A 13,821-nucleotide genomic window follows, 5' to 3' on the forward strand; every position below is an offset into this window, starting at 1 on the left:
GATCTTATAATGAGCCGAGCAGGTAATCAGCTGAATCATAACATACAGTGAATACATACATGTCAATATATGTATAATTTTACTTGTACTTTTATATTTACAGTACTTACTGCCAGGAAATTACTTTTGATACTTCATTCACACTTCATTCAGTTCATTTAAAAGGTCCTATTCACATGGGTCCCTTTCACCAAAATAATATCTCAACATGATATATATTACTTTTATTCAAGTGCCATTGTTACGACTTGAAAGCATTTACTTGGCCAGTACGAGCTTGCAACACTGATGAAAGAAAATACTGTACATAACGTCACCATAGTGGGAAATATTACATTATCAGATAAAGACCGTGTAATTAAAAAGAGCTGATAATTAGAAGCCAAACTGCTTCCATTGATCGAACGAGCACAGGTGGTAGAAGAAGACTAGGGAGCCAAATGTGGTCGTCTGTGTGGAGAGTTTTTATAGTTTTAGAGGAATACAACGCAAATGCTTTGTGCACTAACAGGACAGGAACTTCTATTCATATTAATAAAAAGTCAAAATTACCTGTTCTCTTATCGGAATCGGCCTTTAGAAGCAGTTAATTATCGGTCACTGGTCATGCGTCCCAACTGTACAGTCATGGTGAAGCACTGTTGGATGTTAGTCTGTACTGCTGAACAAAATATGAGTGTGTTCAACAACGATTAATGGTTTCCTAATTGTTTGTAGTGAGTCGTTCATGTCCAACAAAATATAACAATATAATATAATAATGAGTATGTTCATGAGTCGTCACGTATACTCATATATAGACTATTTGTTAAAAAACATGCCACAAAGACTATAAATTTTGTAAAACGGACGATTTAAATCAAGTGTTACCAAGAATCTGTCTCTACTGAACATGCAGCGCGACGATTCAGCACTGAGGATATTAGAAATGATCATGAACCAGCAGGTGGAGCCCTCGCATCGCTGGAAACTCCTGAGCTCCATCAGCTCCAGCACTCACTCTCTCTGGACATTAATGCAGCTTGAACACAATTCTATAAATGAAAAAGGGTCATACGTTTTGACTCCTCAGCATGTATCTTATCTCATTACACACGAACATTTATATTTGCAGCTTTCATTTACAGCAACTGCACCGTATACCGTCGCATCACCGAGTAAATACAAAATTACAGAACAGGACGGCGTTGAATAATAAATAACTTGCATTTTTCTTTTTGCGATTACACTAATGGTTGTCTACAATCATTCTTCATTACGTCACGTTGCGGAGCTGTAATTGCACTTTCAATTCGTTGCAGGTGACGTTTTCACTTCTTGCTTGTGTCAGATGGTAAAAATCTGTGACCACGGAGGTAATTGTTTCTTTTCTGTCGAGGGTAGAAAGCACCTTAAGGAGCACCTGCAGAAAAATGCATCCTCAAAACATATGTATAACATTTTTTACAAATAATAACAAACAGGTTTCTAAATGTTTTTTCATCCTTCAGTTAAAAGTGCAACATGTCAGATGGCTGATTGTTGATTCTCAAACGCTGTGGGCGGGTGAACAGCTTCACACACAAACCCACGGTGACACTCAAACATCAGCTATCGCAATTTTCTGTAAGAAAATAACCAAACTCGGAGATACGTGGCACTCGCTGGGGAGAAATATGACCTGCACTTGACAAAAGAAGTGAAATCGATTGTGTAATTGAGCGCGTTGACCTCGGAGTACACAACCAGTCTAATGCCAACAGTGGACATTTTAAGCCTCCAAATAATGGACGATGCAGACGGAGCGATATCGAGCACTAAAGAGAAGCTGCTGCCCTGCAGCCTCGGCCAAAAAGTTTACATTTCATTCCTCCGTTCTTGATCAATCACGTCTCAATGAGTTTTTTGGGGACCAACCCCTCGACTTCCTCCGTCTACATCTTCCTCCCTTCTTCAGTCTGTTCTGTCAGACTCGAGGACGGCCTGCGTGGCCCCTCCTGCCACCACCGACACCTCTCCGGGGGCCGTGTCCGCCTCCTGCCCCCTCTCCCTCTCCTGCTCCGCCTGCTTGGAGCTCCGCTGGCTCTGGTTGGGGTTGTTCTGGCTGCTCCACGACTTGCTCCTGCTGCGGCTGGGCTCCAGAGCCTGCTTGTGCCCGCTGCCGTTGACGGAGGCCTTGCCCCTGTAGCAGACCCCGCACACCAGACCCAGGAAGGCCCGCCTCATCTCCCGGCTGGCCAGCGTGTAAATGACCGGGTTCATGGCCGAGTTGAGCACGGCCACGGCGATGAACCAGTCGGCCTTGTAGAGGATGGGGCAGCGACGCTCGCACGCCACGTCCAGCAGCAGCAGGACGAAGATGGGCGTCCAGCAGGCGATGAAGACCCCGACGACGATGATGACGGTGCGCAGCAGCGACATGGCGTGCTCGGAGTTCCTGTGCTTGCTCACCTTCCGGCTGCTGGACTTCACCAGGATGTAGATGCGGGCGTAGAGGACCGACATGGCCAAGAGCAAGATCATGAACACTATAATGCAGAAGGCGACATATTTCTTGGTGTAGAGCGGGAGGACGGTGGAGCAGTCGGGGAGGTTGTCCAGGCAGTTCCAGCCGAGAATGGGCAAAGCTCCGAGAGAGATGGCGATCAGCCAGCAGGTTCCTATGAGCAGGAAGACTCTGTAGTTCTTGTTGGCATCATAAGGCCTCATCTTGATCATAGTCAGGTGTCTCTCTATTGCGATAGCCAGGAGACTGAAGATGGAGGCACCGAGCGCAACGAACATGCTCCCCTCTCTGACGAACCAGAGGGCGGGCGAGAGCTGCAGGGTCTTCTCTCCGGACAGGAGCAGGTTCACCAGGTAGGCGACGCCGGCCAGCATGTCGCACAGTGCCAGGTTGCCGATGAAGTAGTACATGCGGTTGTGGAACCGGTGGTTTCTCCATATGGCCACCAGCACGGTGAGGTTCTCCAGGACGATGAAGCTGCACACGACGAGGAACGCGACGGTCTTGGCGTCCACGGCGCCGGAGCTGGAGCCGATGCTGGGCCGGTGGTCCAGCTTCCCCGTGTAGTTGTAGTGGAGGTGTATCTGAGGGTTGATCATCTTCGGAGAGCCGGACGTCAGGAGAGCGCGGGGAGTCCAGGGTCAGCAGATCCACCGCGTTCGACTGCAGAGAGGGGAGGAAGATGTGAGGATGATGAGGGTCATTGCAGAAAAACACTCCCAACCAGAAATACAAGAAATCATGGTGTTTTTTTTTTTTTTTTCTGATGGCCTGAATAATCGAATCGTCCATCTTTCTATTGAAACAATAAGATTGAACACAAACAAACAACATTACAAATGAAAACACACACATTGTCTACACCTTCAAATACATGATGATGCTGTTTGTTTGTGTGTTTGTTGACAGGGTTCTTGGACCACTGCCCCAAACCATAATGGGGTCATTTAAAAAAAAAAAAAAAAAAAAAAAAAAAAAAAAAAGTACATGAATCATCACTTCTGATCATTTAGACATCAATTAAGCTTTGTTTCTAATCACAGTCACGTCCGAACATAGCAGATCTGAACTTCACAGTCACTCAGGCCGATCAGATGTTAGTTCTTGAGACTTTTGTGCCGACTGGATCAGTCGAGTTCAGGCAGAACCGAACTCACCCTGGTGATGCAGCTCGCAGTCCGGGTTCAGTTGGAAGTCAAAGACGCACATTTCATTGCTCGGTTGTCGTTTTCGTCGTGTTTTCCTTGATGTTTTAAAAGTCCAACTTCACTCCCCGTCTCTCCGTGACTCGGCTGCTCCTCATCTTTCGGTGCTTCTCGAGACTCCGGAGTTTGTCGACGGTTGGCTGGAAGTCACACCTCCCCTCCTCCTCCCCCCTCCACCTCCTCCTCCTCCCCTCCTGCAGGCAGCCCGGGCAGGGAGAGAGCTCAGAGGCTGGGACGACTCTGAAGGGCCAGTTCATCCGTGAAGCATGTGGAGGTACGTGGAGGGGAGAAATCAAACCCTGCAGTGACATGTGTCCAACTTTGGCCACTTTGGTACGTTTTGTGGAAGTAACACACACGCTTGTTCAAGCATTTCTTCTCATATTTCTCATATACATTGATGTAAAAACAGTTAGCACTATTACATTTTAGATAGCTAAGGAATATAAGATATTCAGCTTATTCAGCAGAAAGTAAAAACTAGCTAATTAATGTAAATTTAGCTGGCTAAACTCAAGCTAGCTAGCATAGCTTGCTTTAATGTTTATGCTGATTGACATGAAATAAAATATTTAGCTGTCTGTATTTAAGCAAGAAAGCAAAGTAATCTTAGCTAGTGAGCTATCTTACTTGTAAGTTTAGACTGATAAATGTAAAATGGTTCAACCAAGCTATCTTAGTTGAAGATAGCATGCTAGCTAGCTAAATCATTTAAGATAGTCAACTGGCTTGCTTGAATGTTTAATTAATTTGTTAGAATATGAAACTTTAGCCGAAATTATGTAAAATAGTTGGCTAGCTTTATTAATTTAAGGTAACTAGCTAAATAATTGAAATGGTGAACTGGCTTGCTGATGTAAAATAGCTCAAATTGATTACTAGCTTGACTGAATGTTGAGCCACATTAATACGAAACAGTTAGCAATCATAATTTAAGATGGCTAGCTAAACAATATAAGATAGCTAGTAGGGCTGCCTGATAAATCGAATTTCCATCGTCCTCATGATATGAACATGTGCTATAAACACATCAAAAGACTGCCTGATGGGATGAATAAGAAAAATAATTTTGTTTACATCCACCATGCATGCATCTTGAGCTTGCCAACATTTAGCCTATCAGACGGAGCCCTGGATACAAGGGCCAATCAGATGAAGCCCCAGGTAGCCAAAATTAATTGGCATCAGTTTGGTGGTGGTTGCCAGGTCATGATGGCTGAGGGAGGAGAGAAAAGCCATGAAAATGTGGTCGATGAAGACCTGGTGGTGAAAAGAAAAAGCACTTCTGCTATATGGACTTATTCTGGATTCAGGAGAGACGGTGTTACAAACACATTTACTGTGTAAAACATGCTGAGTAGTTGTTGCAACTTCTAGAGGAAACGCAACCAACCTCCATCACCACCTGCAATACAACCATAAAGGCCTACACCAACAATTTAAAACTAATGTTAGCCATTATTAACTGTATAGTTAATGATATGCAAACTTCAATGTTTATTTATCGCAAGTTATATCATCATCGCAATATCGAACAGTGTCATCGCACATCGCAGATTTTGCTCATATCGTGCAGGCCTAATAGCTAGCTAGCATCCTTAAAGTTAAGTCCAATTGATGTAAAATAGTAAGCTAGCTATATCAATTTAAGGTAACTAGCTATTCAAGCTTGCTTGAATGTAGCCATATTTATATTAAATATTCAACTATATTAATTGAACTTAGCTGGCTAAATCATTAAAAGCAGGAGTATGGAACCATCCCTCCAGAATAATCAGTTTATCAGGGTTTATCAGAGATGTATCCGCCCTGCACTGGCACACCTGTAGCAGCCTTTTTCAAGTGTCTAGAGCTGAAGAGAGGAGTTTCTACTGCAACTATGTAGAGCTTATAGTAGAGAAACCAAACTTACACAAATGGGAGACAAAGAGTCCATACATTCAAGCAGACTGGCTTGCCCTAGTATTTAATTACTCTTAAAAATCTCAAATTAATTTTACATAACGAGCTAAATAATTTAAGATAGATGGTTCTCTTAAATCATTGTAGCTGGCTAGTCATCTGGCTAGACAGATGAAACAGAAAATACAGACTAATGATCGAGGACTATACTGTGTTGTACACAGTTTACGTGTATTTATACAATGCAACAAAAGGTTTGTCTCTAACTTTACCAAAAATAACACAGTCTGTAGTGGCTGACTTTCCCTGGTGTGTTTCTGCCCGACATAGACGGAAAAAGAGAAAGGGTGAGGATACAACATGCTGTAAGCGTTTAAGTTAAGACGACTGCAGCCCATCCTTTGTTCTAGTCCTTCTGTTGTGACCTCATATCCAGGAAGGATGGGCAGGGCTGGCAGAAAAGGAGTCTGGGAGGCAGAAAGACAGATGATGACGATGCGGTGAAGTGGGAATCTACACAGCAGAGATGTTAAGACTAAACACAAAAGGACCAGAATGTGACTGAAACAATAAACCTTATTTCCCAAAACTAAATCCAGAAATTACACCCTGAAACGTCAAGTCATGAGCATTGTGCTCTGGATTCGTGCATGATGTGAGCATGACTCAAATGCGAAGAAAACTTTACACGTTGCCAGACACGAAGCCGCTTGCAATTTTCCCCAAACGAAGCACATACTGTACTTTGTCACAGACCAAATCATTAAATAGTAGATCTCTTCCAATGTCTGTGGTTATTAACCCAGAGGAATGTTTTTGTGCGGTCGAATAAACAGCTGTGGTCTGGCGTCGGTCCATTAGCATTGTTACAGTCACAATTCTCAGTCATTTCCTGAAGGGTCGCACTGTGCCACGAGCAATGGGAAAAAAATCTGAGGGAAAAAGCCAAATGGTTACTCTGGACCCGCAGCGAAATCTGGGACCAATCACAGCAGCGGGTCCACGTAAAGGCAGCTGGATTAACAGACCGGGAACATGGTCGGAAAATCCTTGGGTTCTTCAGCAAAACTGCAGCGATGTTGGGCGCACATCTGCATTTACATAAACTTTGAGCCAAATATGAAACCATCAGCAAGTACAAACCCATAATATGTGGTCAGAGTGAGTCTATGTCTATGTGTATTCATAGACTACTGAAGAGGAGCATTGGGTGGAGGGGTTTTGCAGTTTTCTGCAGGACCACCCTCACTACTTTGTTGGCAGCCCCTTCTATGGTTTAAGTGAGACTGAATTTTCCTGTCATCTCTGACAGCAGGATAGTAATTAAAGTTCTCCATAGCTGCCATTTTCCAGCACCAGGAGCTGCATGACCCCCCTCCTGCATATCACCAATACACCATATGTGTGATTTCCTGCTATTATAATGCTATATCATTTGAGTATGAACCTTAAAGCCACAGCCTCCTTGTTTGAAAGTACTGCACTATATAACCTTCCCTTCGCCTCACAGCTGGTAAAACCATCCCTCAGGGAAAGTTTCCACTGCGGACTTTATACAGTACAGTACGCAGGATGTGTGACACTGTGAGTGGCTCGAAGGACTCACATCCTCAATTTAAGTAATGCCACAGTGTAAAACTGCAGTGAATCAGTGACCTGCATTCTGCTTCAGTAAAACTACAGCTGAATCAGCACAGTTTTTACAAACAAAATTAAAAGTGCTAATCATGCATCAGAATGTCCCCTGCAGTGGTTATATTATTATATATTACAAGATTTAATGTCAGCTGCAGGGAACTTTCATTGGTTTGTTGTTTCTGGCTGCCCTTGTGGGTGAAAAGCGACACGAGCTCCACCACCCGGCGTGGGAAAGATCTTCATCTGGCTTTGTTTTTCTTTCATGAATGAAAGATGCAACACATTTTCAATAATACCTTTCTTTTTCGAACACAGCAAGACGGTAGCAGCGAGGTCATGTATCTGTTTGTGGCTGTGTATGATTAATAACTGTAATGTGACGATGATGAGACGAATTGAACTTGTAGTTTTTGGTAACGTTAACCTTTCGGACACCTGCAGCTAACAGCTTCTGTTGCTCGCTACAGTAATGATAATAGGCCAACAGCAAGATAAAGCTTGAACAACGCCAACTTAGAATGTCACGTTATAAGCTCAGATATTTTATTCTGTTACAACGCATGGCATTTTATCGTACGATCATAACATTTACAGCTGTCGAGAAAGTGTAGGGTAGTAAAACGTGTACTTGCTTCTAAAATGTGTTGCATCAGCATGAAGTAGCAAAAATTTAACACATTAATTAAAGTACAAGTACCTCAAAATTGTTTTTAAATACAGCACTTAAATTTACTTTGTAACCTTCAAACTCTGGCAGCTGTTTGACAGTGAAAAAAAGAAAATAATTCAATAGATTTTAAAGATGAGATATTTGGCATAGAAATAAAAAATCCCCTTTTTTTTTTTTTGCAGAGATGTGTACTTGTTCTGTTTCCTGTCTGTGTATGTACATTTGAGGCATTTAACTAACTCTTGATTCAGGGCAGTAACATGTGAGGACATCCATTATTCATCATAATGCAATATAAAAGTTAGTGCACACTCACAATTCCTACACATATTAAGTATTCTCCGGACATTCATAATTGATTACAAAGCAGTTTATGCGACTGGTAACCTAAAAGGCTCCCATTCAAAGCAGAGAACTAATGGTTAAATGAGAATGGCCGGATAGCATAAAGATAAGCGCCCCTGTGCTTTAGTACCAGAGGCGCATTACAAAACCTATTTGGCCGGCATCGCTGCAGCCATTACTTCAGCCGGGGTTTGCCCTGTGCGAGCTCTCAACCCTTCATTAGAGTGCAGGAGCTGGGGTCAGAGCCGTGGGCAGTGGGCACATCCATGTGCAATTACATGACAGCCGTGCCTTTAATTTCACCCTCGCCATTTTGAGGCGAAAACACACCCCTGCGAGTCTGGGCTGCAAATCTGAGGCGGACAGTCCCCCTCCTGCCCCGTGGCTTTTGCGGCGGCTGTATTTCGAGGCACGGCGGTCTCTTGCATGCAACTTAACAGGACAAGGCCTTCGGAGTCGCTGCTGAGGCATAATTTTCAGCTGTGGCACAGTTTAGTCTGGGATCTGCCAACTTTAGAGGGCCACACAAACAGAAATAGGTCTCTAGTTCTGTCACTTCCCTTTTCACTGAAGGGATATTTAGCACTCTCACCTTAACTTCTCTCACTGTTAAGTGCTGCACTTTTAATTCTCCCTTTCACTTGCTTCCCGCTGAGAGATTAATCGGAATTTTTTTATTGAGATTCTGCGAATGGGTCCGACTTCAATAATACTTCAGTCGCTCCTCAATAGACTATCTAGTGTCAAACTGGCTGTCATTATCCATACAAGCTTATTTAATGGACTAAAATCACTTAACACCGAATAGGGAAAATAACCCAGAAGCCACAGTTTTTCTGTAGTCGACTCATTTTGAGAACTTGGTGATAATTGCATGGCTCCCAGACAAGGTTGCTGCCTGCTCTGCTCAGTGTAACAGTTAATTTGTAAAATGTTACTGTGATCGCATTTTGCAATTATTCTGACAGCTTTTGTGTTACCACTATCAAATAAGGGTTTATAAATTGTAACTAATGACTTTATTAATGCTTAATAAATTATTTACTTGTGCTTTCTAGATCAGATGTGTTTCTTCTCTCTGTTTTTTGTAAAAGTTCAACCCAAAAGCTGTCAGTAATGTCTTATAACTGACCGTTAAAGCATTTGTTTATGTTTTATTAACCATTACTGAAGCCTTTGGTTAAAACTCAAAACCTATGTAAACAGTTCGACTCATTTGTGTATGACTTGTTTGAAAGTGGTTCATTTTTAGAAGAGAGTGAAGTCACATTGCCTCAGTGTGTAAACTTAGCTTTTCTGCTCTTTGTTTAGGCAGCTGAGCTGGCTGTGTGTGCGTGTTAGTGCATGTGAGTCCTTCTCTTCTCGTCCCTGTGTGACTTTTCAACATGGTAGCCAGGTAAGAAACATACGTTTTACAGCTAAACATTACACTTAAGTCTTTCTTTCTGAAGACATTTGAGGTGAGAAATCAGCTTTGTAGTAGAGCCTGAGCGATATGTCATTCGCCAGATATATTTGGGCCATTTTGGCCTATCACAGATATATTGTTATTGGCGCATATGTTCCCTATAACGCACCCATATGAACATAATTTTATTCTTTAGAGATTATAATGCAGAAAAATAAGTTTGGCGTATGAAAAGATTCACAGTTTCAGTGCACTGATATTATTTTAGACCAAGGCCCACCAGCCAAAATCGGCCCGCCACAATGTTCGATATGGCAAGATTTTTCTAGCAAGTATGTCCTGGCTCCATTTAGTTTTCATTTTGGCGAGAGAAAATATTTGAGTACCCCTGTTTTAGAACATAAAGTTTATTGGTTAATAGAAAACATCCTGCCTCTATTACATGTCTTTTCTGATGCAAGTATTTTGAAAAACCACATTTGAAGGGTCATCGGAAAAAAAGGAATCAGCGTCATCCCCAGAAAATCTAGTTTCAGTCGAGCTCTACTGTTCAGTAACAAAGTATTGATTCATGTTTGATCAGTACTGCACAGTTTGACAGATACTTGTCATAAACACTGCCTAGATTTACAGTCTGATCTTGAGATTTGTGGGCAGTGTGGGTACACATGCCACTTTCTTCTTTTGAGTAAACGACCTGTGCGGTCGTTTCAGGCCGAGATGCTGGTGCTCTTGTTTATGCATCTTCTTATGTTTTGAAAATCCCCCTTGTATCAAAATCCTCTTTACTTGAGTTAATAGAACCTTCAGGGAAATGGTCAGTTCTCAGAAAGGCTGAAGTGCCTCATACAGACGCTTTCTATGTATAGTACATCGTCAAAAAAGGGAAGTCTGGTTAGTCGATTAAGTGTCAGACTTTAAAACCAAGTTTCTTAGCAGTTTAACACGGTCTTGACCTTATGTTGACACTATAATCTGTCTTATATTTAAGGTGTCAATCCAGGCTACTATGCTGCTTCTGTGCCAGGCAACGAGCCATTTTCTTTCCGTTTTGTTGAGTGCAAGTGCATTGGCCTTCCAGACAGTTAATGTAAGTCTACAGCGATAGTCCATTTATCACGAGGTCAGGCAATGCTTTTTCTTCTCTCTATCCCATTAGGTCTGCAGTACTGAGAGCTTGTTGTATTGATGTCCAGTCGTTGGTCATTCCCTGTTACTGCTCAATGGATGGCTATTCCATTGTTGTCAAACCCAGAGAGGAGTCTGGAGTCTGTGTTCATATAAAACCTCAAATATTAAGTTCTTACGTGCATTATATTTATTGATCTTTCACTTTGTTCTTATTCCCGACAACTCCTCTCATCCTTTTCCTTATAGCATGACTCAAACCAAACAAAATCTGATTTATAATACAGAAATAAGTATTTCAGTTCAGTTCTTTTAAACCTGTGTTCTGTTTTTATAGTTTTGGCAGGGATTGAAGAAGCAAGTAATCCAAATTGGTGGCAGTAGGTGGTAAACCTACACCTTCACTTTCAGTTCAACTCCTCTGCAGTTTCTGCTGACACAGAAAAACTCTATTGTTATTTAAACCCACCAAAAAGCTAATGTTGGCCATAGATGTCTTCACTGCAGCGTAACCGCGAGACAAAATAGCCTCAAAAACTCTGCTCAAAACCAGTAAACATAAACTGAAATAAACCGTTTAAGCAGTTCCTTATTATAGATAACAAAAGCTTATGAATCATTAATTACTTATGAAACCAACCAAGACCAATATTTTAAGAGTTTAGCTCTCACACTGCAGGTGGGAGCCACATAAAATTGTTTACTTAGCTTTTTAAATGCATCGCTAATCAATGTTATGTCATCACCGCTGTTCATTTTTCATTCATTTCATAACCATAAGAGCAAATTTAAATGCAGTTATGTCTAAAGTATACCGTCAAAAGCCTCCGTTAACTTGTTAATATTGCTTATCTGCACAAGTCAGGCACCATTAGTTTTACATTATAAGATTATCTGAAGTAGACATTCTGTTGGATCAATGTGCCGTATTTCCATTTCCATCCGCTGGACACAGAGGTGTTGTAACAGCGCGGTAGGTGTTGCTGTACAGATATTATGCAACCTTTTTTTTTTTCATTTTTTTCAGTCTTTGTTCGTGTCTCGCAGGGATGCAGTTAAACTCAGAGTGAAACACGTGTTTCATTTGAAATCAAAGGATGACTCTTCGTTTGCTTCTTCCTTGCTTCCTGTTGTTCAAAATCAATAAAACTGCTCTCTAGGAAATTATCATGATGCATAGTGAGTGTACAGGAAACCATTATAGCATGCATGATTAAATGTAGGTGCACATTAGGGTTTACTACAAACTCCTGTGTAACCAGGTGATTGATGCACAACATTCATGCCAGTATATGACCTCACATTTCCGCTGATTCTACAGCAGCTGAGTTTAGCGGTGAGTTGGCTCTATAGTTGCTCTGGACAGATGAAAGCCTTTTCACAAGAAAGCGCTACACGGATGTGACAATGGTCTGTACAAGGCACAAAGCTCCTGATACACGAGTCGGCACAAAGTGTCCAAAATAATGACATACATACATAACAAAGGCTATTGGTATAAGATAGTCATTGATTGCATGTTTCAGTTAATATTCCTTCCTTCTATCTGTGTGCTACTTTCAACAGCATCAAACTTTGAGCAAGTAACCCACACGCTGGAAATGGCAAGTTACCCTGACGCTAACCTGGTTTCTAACAGTAACAGCATAAACAAGCTAGCAGTTGCTACCTTTTCTTTTGCAGGGATTCTGCCATTTTAATACTAGGTCCATCCTCCCGAACTGCATCCTGGGCTTTGCAAAGCCTAAGACAATTTTTTTTTCAAAGAAGGTATGGTCTAGCTACGTGGGACTATACTAATCTGGATAGCCTATTTGTGGAAATTACTTTTTCAAGTTTTGCTTTTTCAACAGTGCCTCGACCCAGCAATGTACACCAAGAGTCCACATTACAACTGCTATCAAATGTTTTTAAGCGAACCTGGCCGCTGTTTCTAACATAAAAGTTCAATAGTTATGGCTTTTGTTTCAGTTCAGCTCATTACATGCAGACTTATTTCAAATTGACTCAAGGAGATGCATTATCAACACATATCCAGACCACCATAATCGGCCTTAACTGACAGTCAGGTGTTTGAGGTCTTCAGTTCCTTTCAGCGGTTTATGAGTGTGTGTTGTTTCCAGTAAGAGGGAGATCAGAAGGAGGTTTAAAATATTCTCTTCTATTGGTTGAAAAATGTTCAGCATGGATATAAAGTACAATACTTCACACAGTATGGTCACTCACTGTTGCTCCATCACATCATTGTTGAAAATAAATGTTAAACCGGACTCAGTCCTATTTTTTTGTAGATGTCTATATATCTTAGTTTACATGCTGAGTTTAATGGGGATTTGACCTTCCAGGTAAAAATGATTTGTGTAGTAAAACCTTTCAGCTGTGTATTCTCCTCCTAAACTTTATGCATATTTCATTAGAGGCTGTATGGCTGGTGCCTCACTGACCCTGGCCCACACACACACACACACACACACACACACACACACACACACACACACACACACACACACACACACTTTAGTCGGACATTGGCGACTGTAGAAGGATTGTCTAGAGTCAGCGTGATTGTCTAGTGCCGACAAACAAAAGACTCAGATGGTATCTGTCTGCAGCTGAGGAAAATGCTGTTCCTCAAGTGAGCGTCTCACAGTGTTTCGATATGTTGCGGGGAGGGAAGGCCGTACATAGTCAGAACAAAGTAATCTGTAATGTCTATTAATATAGCAAAGGATCATGCAATGAGGTTAAAAAGCCACAAGAGACAGGAAGTTTAAACTGAAATCATTTGTGAGATCTTGATGTGTTACTGCTCTCAGTTCCAAGAGGGTATTTCATTTACACTTGCAGACCACTGACGATGCAGTCAGTTCCAACAATGATCTTAAACTTATTCATTTAGTTTTCTTTCATAACAGTTCAAACAATTAAGCTACTTCATGTTCCTGTGAGTGTTTTTGATAGATATTAACATATGAAAACTAAGTTATAACTTGTGTTTGACCAGTCAAAACTAATCTCTATGAATACTTTCTATTCATTT

The 13,821-nt window shown here is 41.6% G+C and overlaps 1 protein-coding gene and 1 long non-coding RNA gene across 2 annotated transcripts in view; one reads left to right on the forward strand and one right to left on the reverse strand.

The window, feature by feature from the left end:
* s1pr3b (sphingosine-1-phosphate receptor 3b) overlaps positions 1-3,849 on the reverse strand; it is a 4,393-nt gene extending 544 nt beyond the window's left edge. Inside the window, exons 1-2 of the mRNA XM_030436690.1 lie at positions 3,643-3,849; positions 1-3,148 (exon numbers count right to left, since the gene is read on the reverse strand). The exon at positions 1-3,148 is cut by the window's left edge and continues 544 nt beyond it. Coding sequence (XP_030292550.1) covers positions 1,933-3,084 — 1,152 coding nt within the window. The 5' untranslated portion in view covers positions 3,085-3,148; positions 3,643-3,849 and the 3' untranslated portion in view covers positions 1-1,932. The remainder of the gene's footprint in view (positions 3,149-3,642) is intronic.
* LOC115593229 (uncharacterized) overlaps positions 3,796-13,821 on the forward strand; it is a 42,885-nt gene continuing 32,859 nt past the window's right edge. The window contains exons 1-2 of the long non-coding RNA XR_003986268.1: positions 3,796-3,964; positions 9,557-9,641. This is a non-coding gene — a long non-coding RNA (uncharacterized LOC115593229). The remainder of the gene's footprint in view (positions 3,965-9,556; positions 9,642-13,821) is intronic.

This window comes from Sparus aurata, chromosome 12 (genome assembly GCF_900880675.1).
Source record: "Sparus aurata chromosome 12, fSpaAur1.1, whole genome shotgun sequence".
In the NCBI taxonomy this organism is placed as follows: domain Eukaryota; kingdom Metazoa; phylum Chordata; class Actinopteri; order Spariformes; family Sparidae; genus Sparus; species Sparus aurata.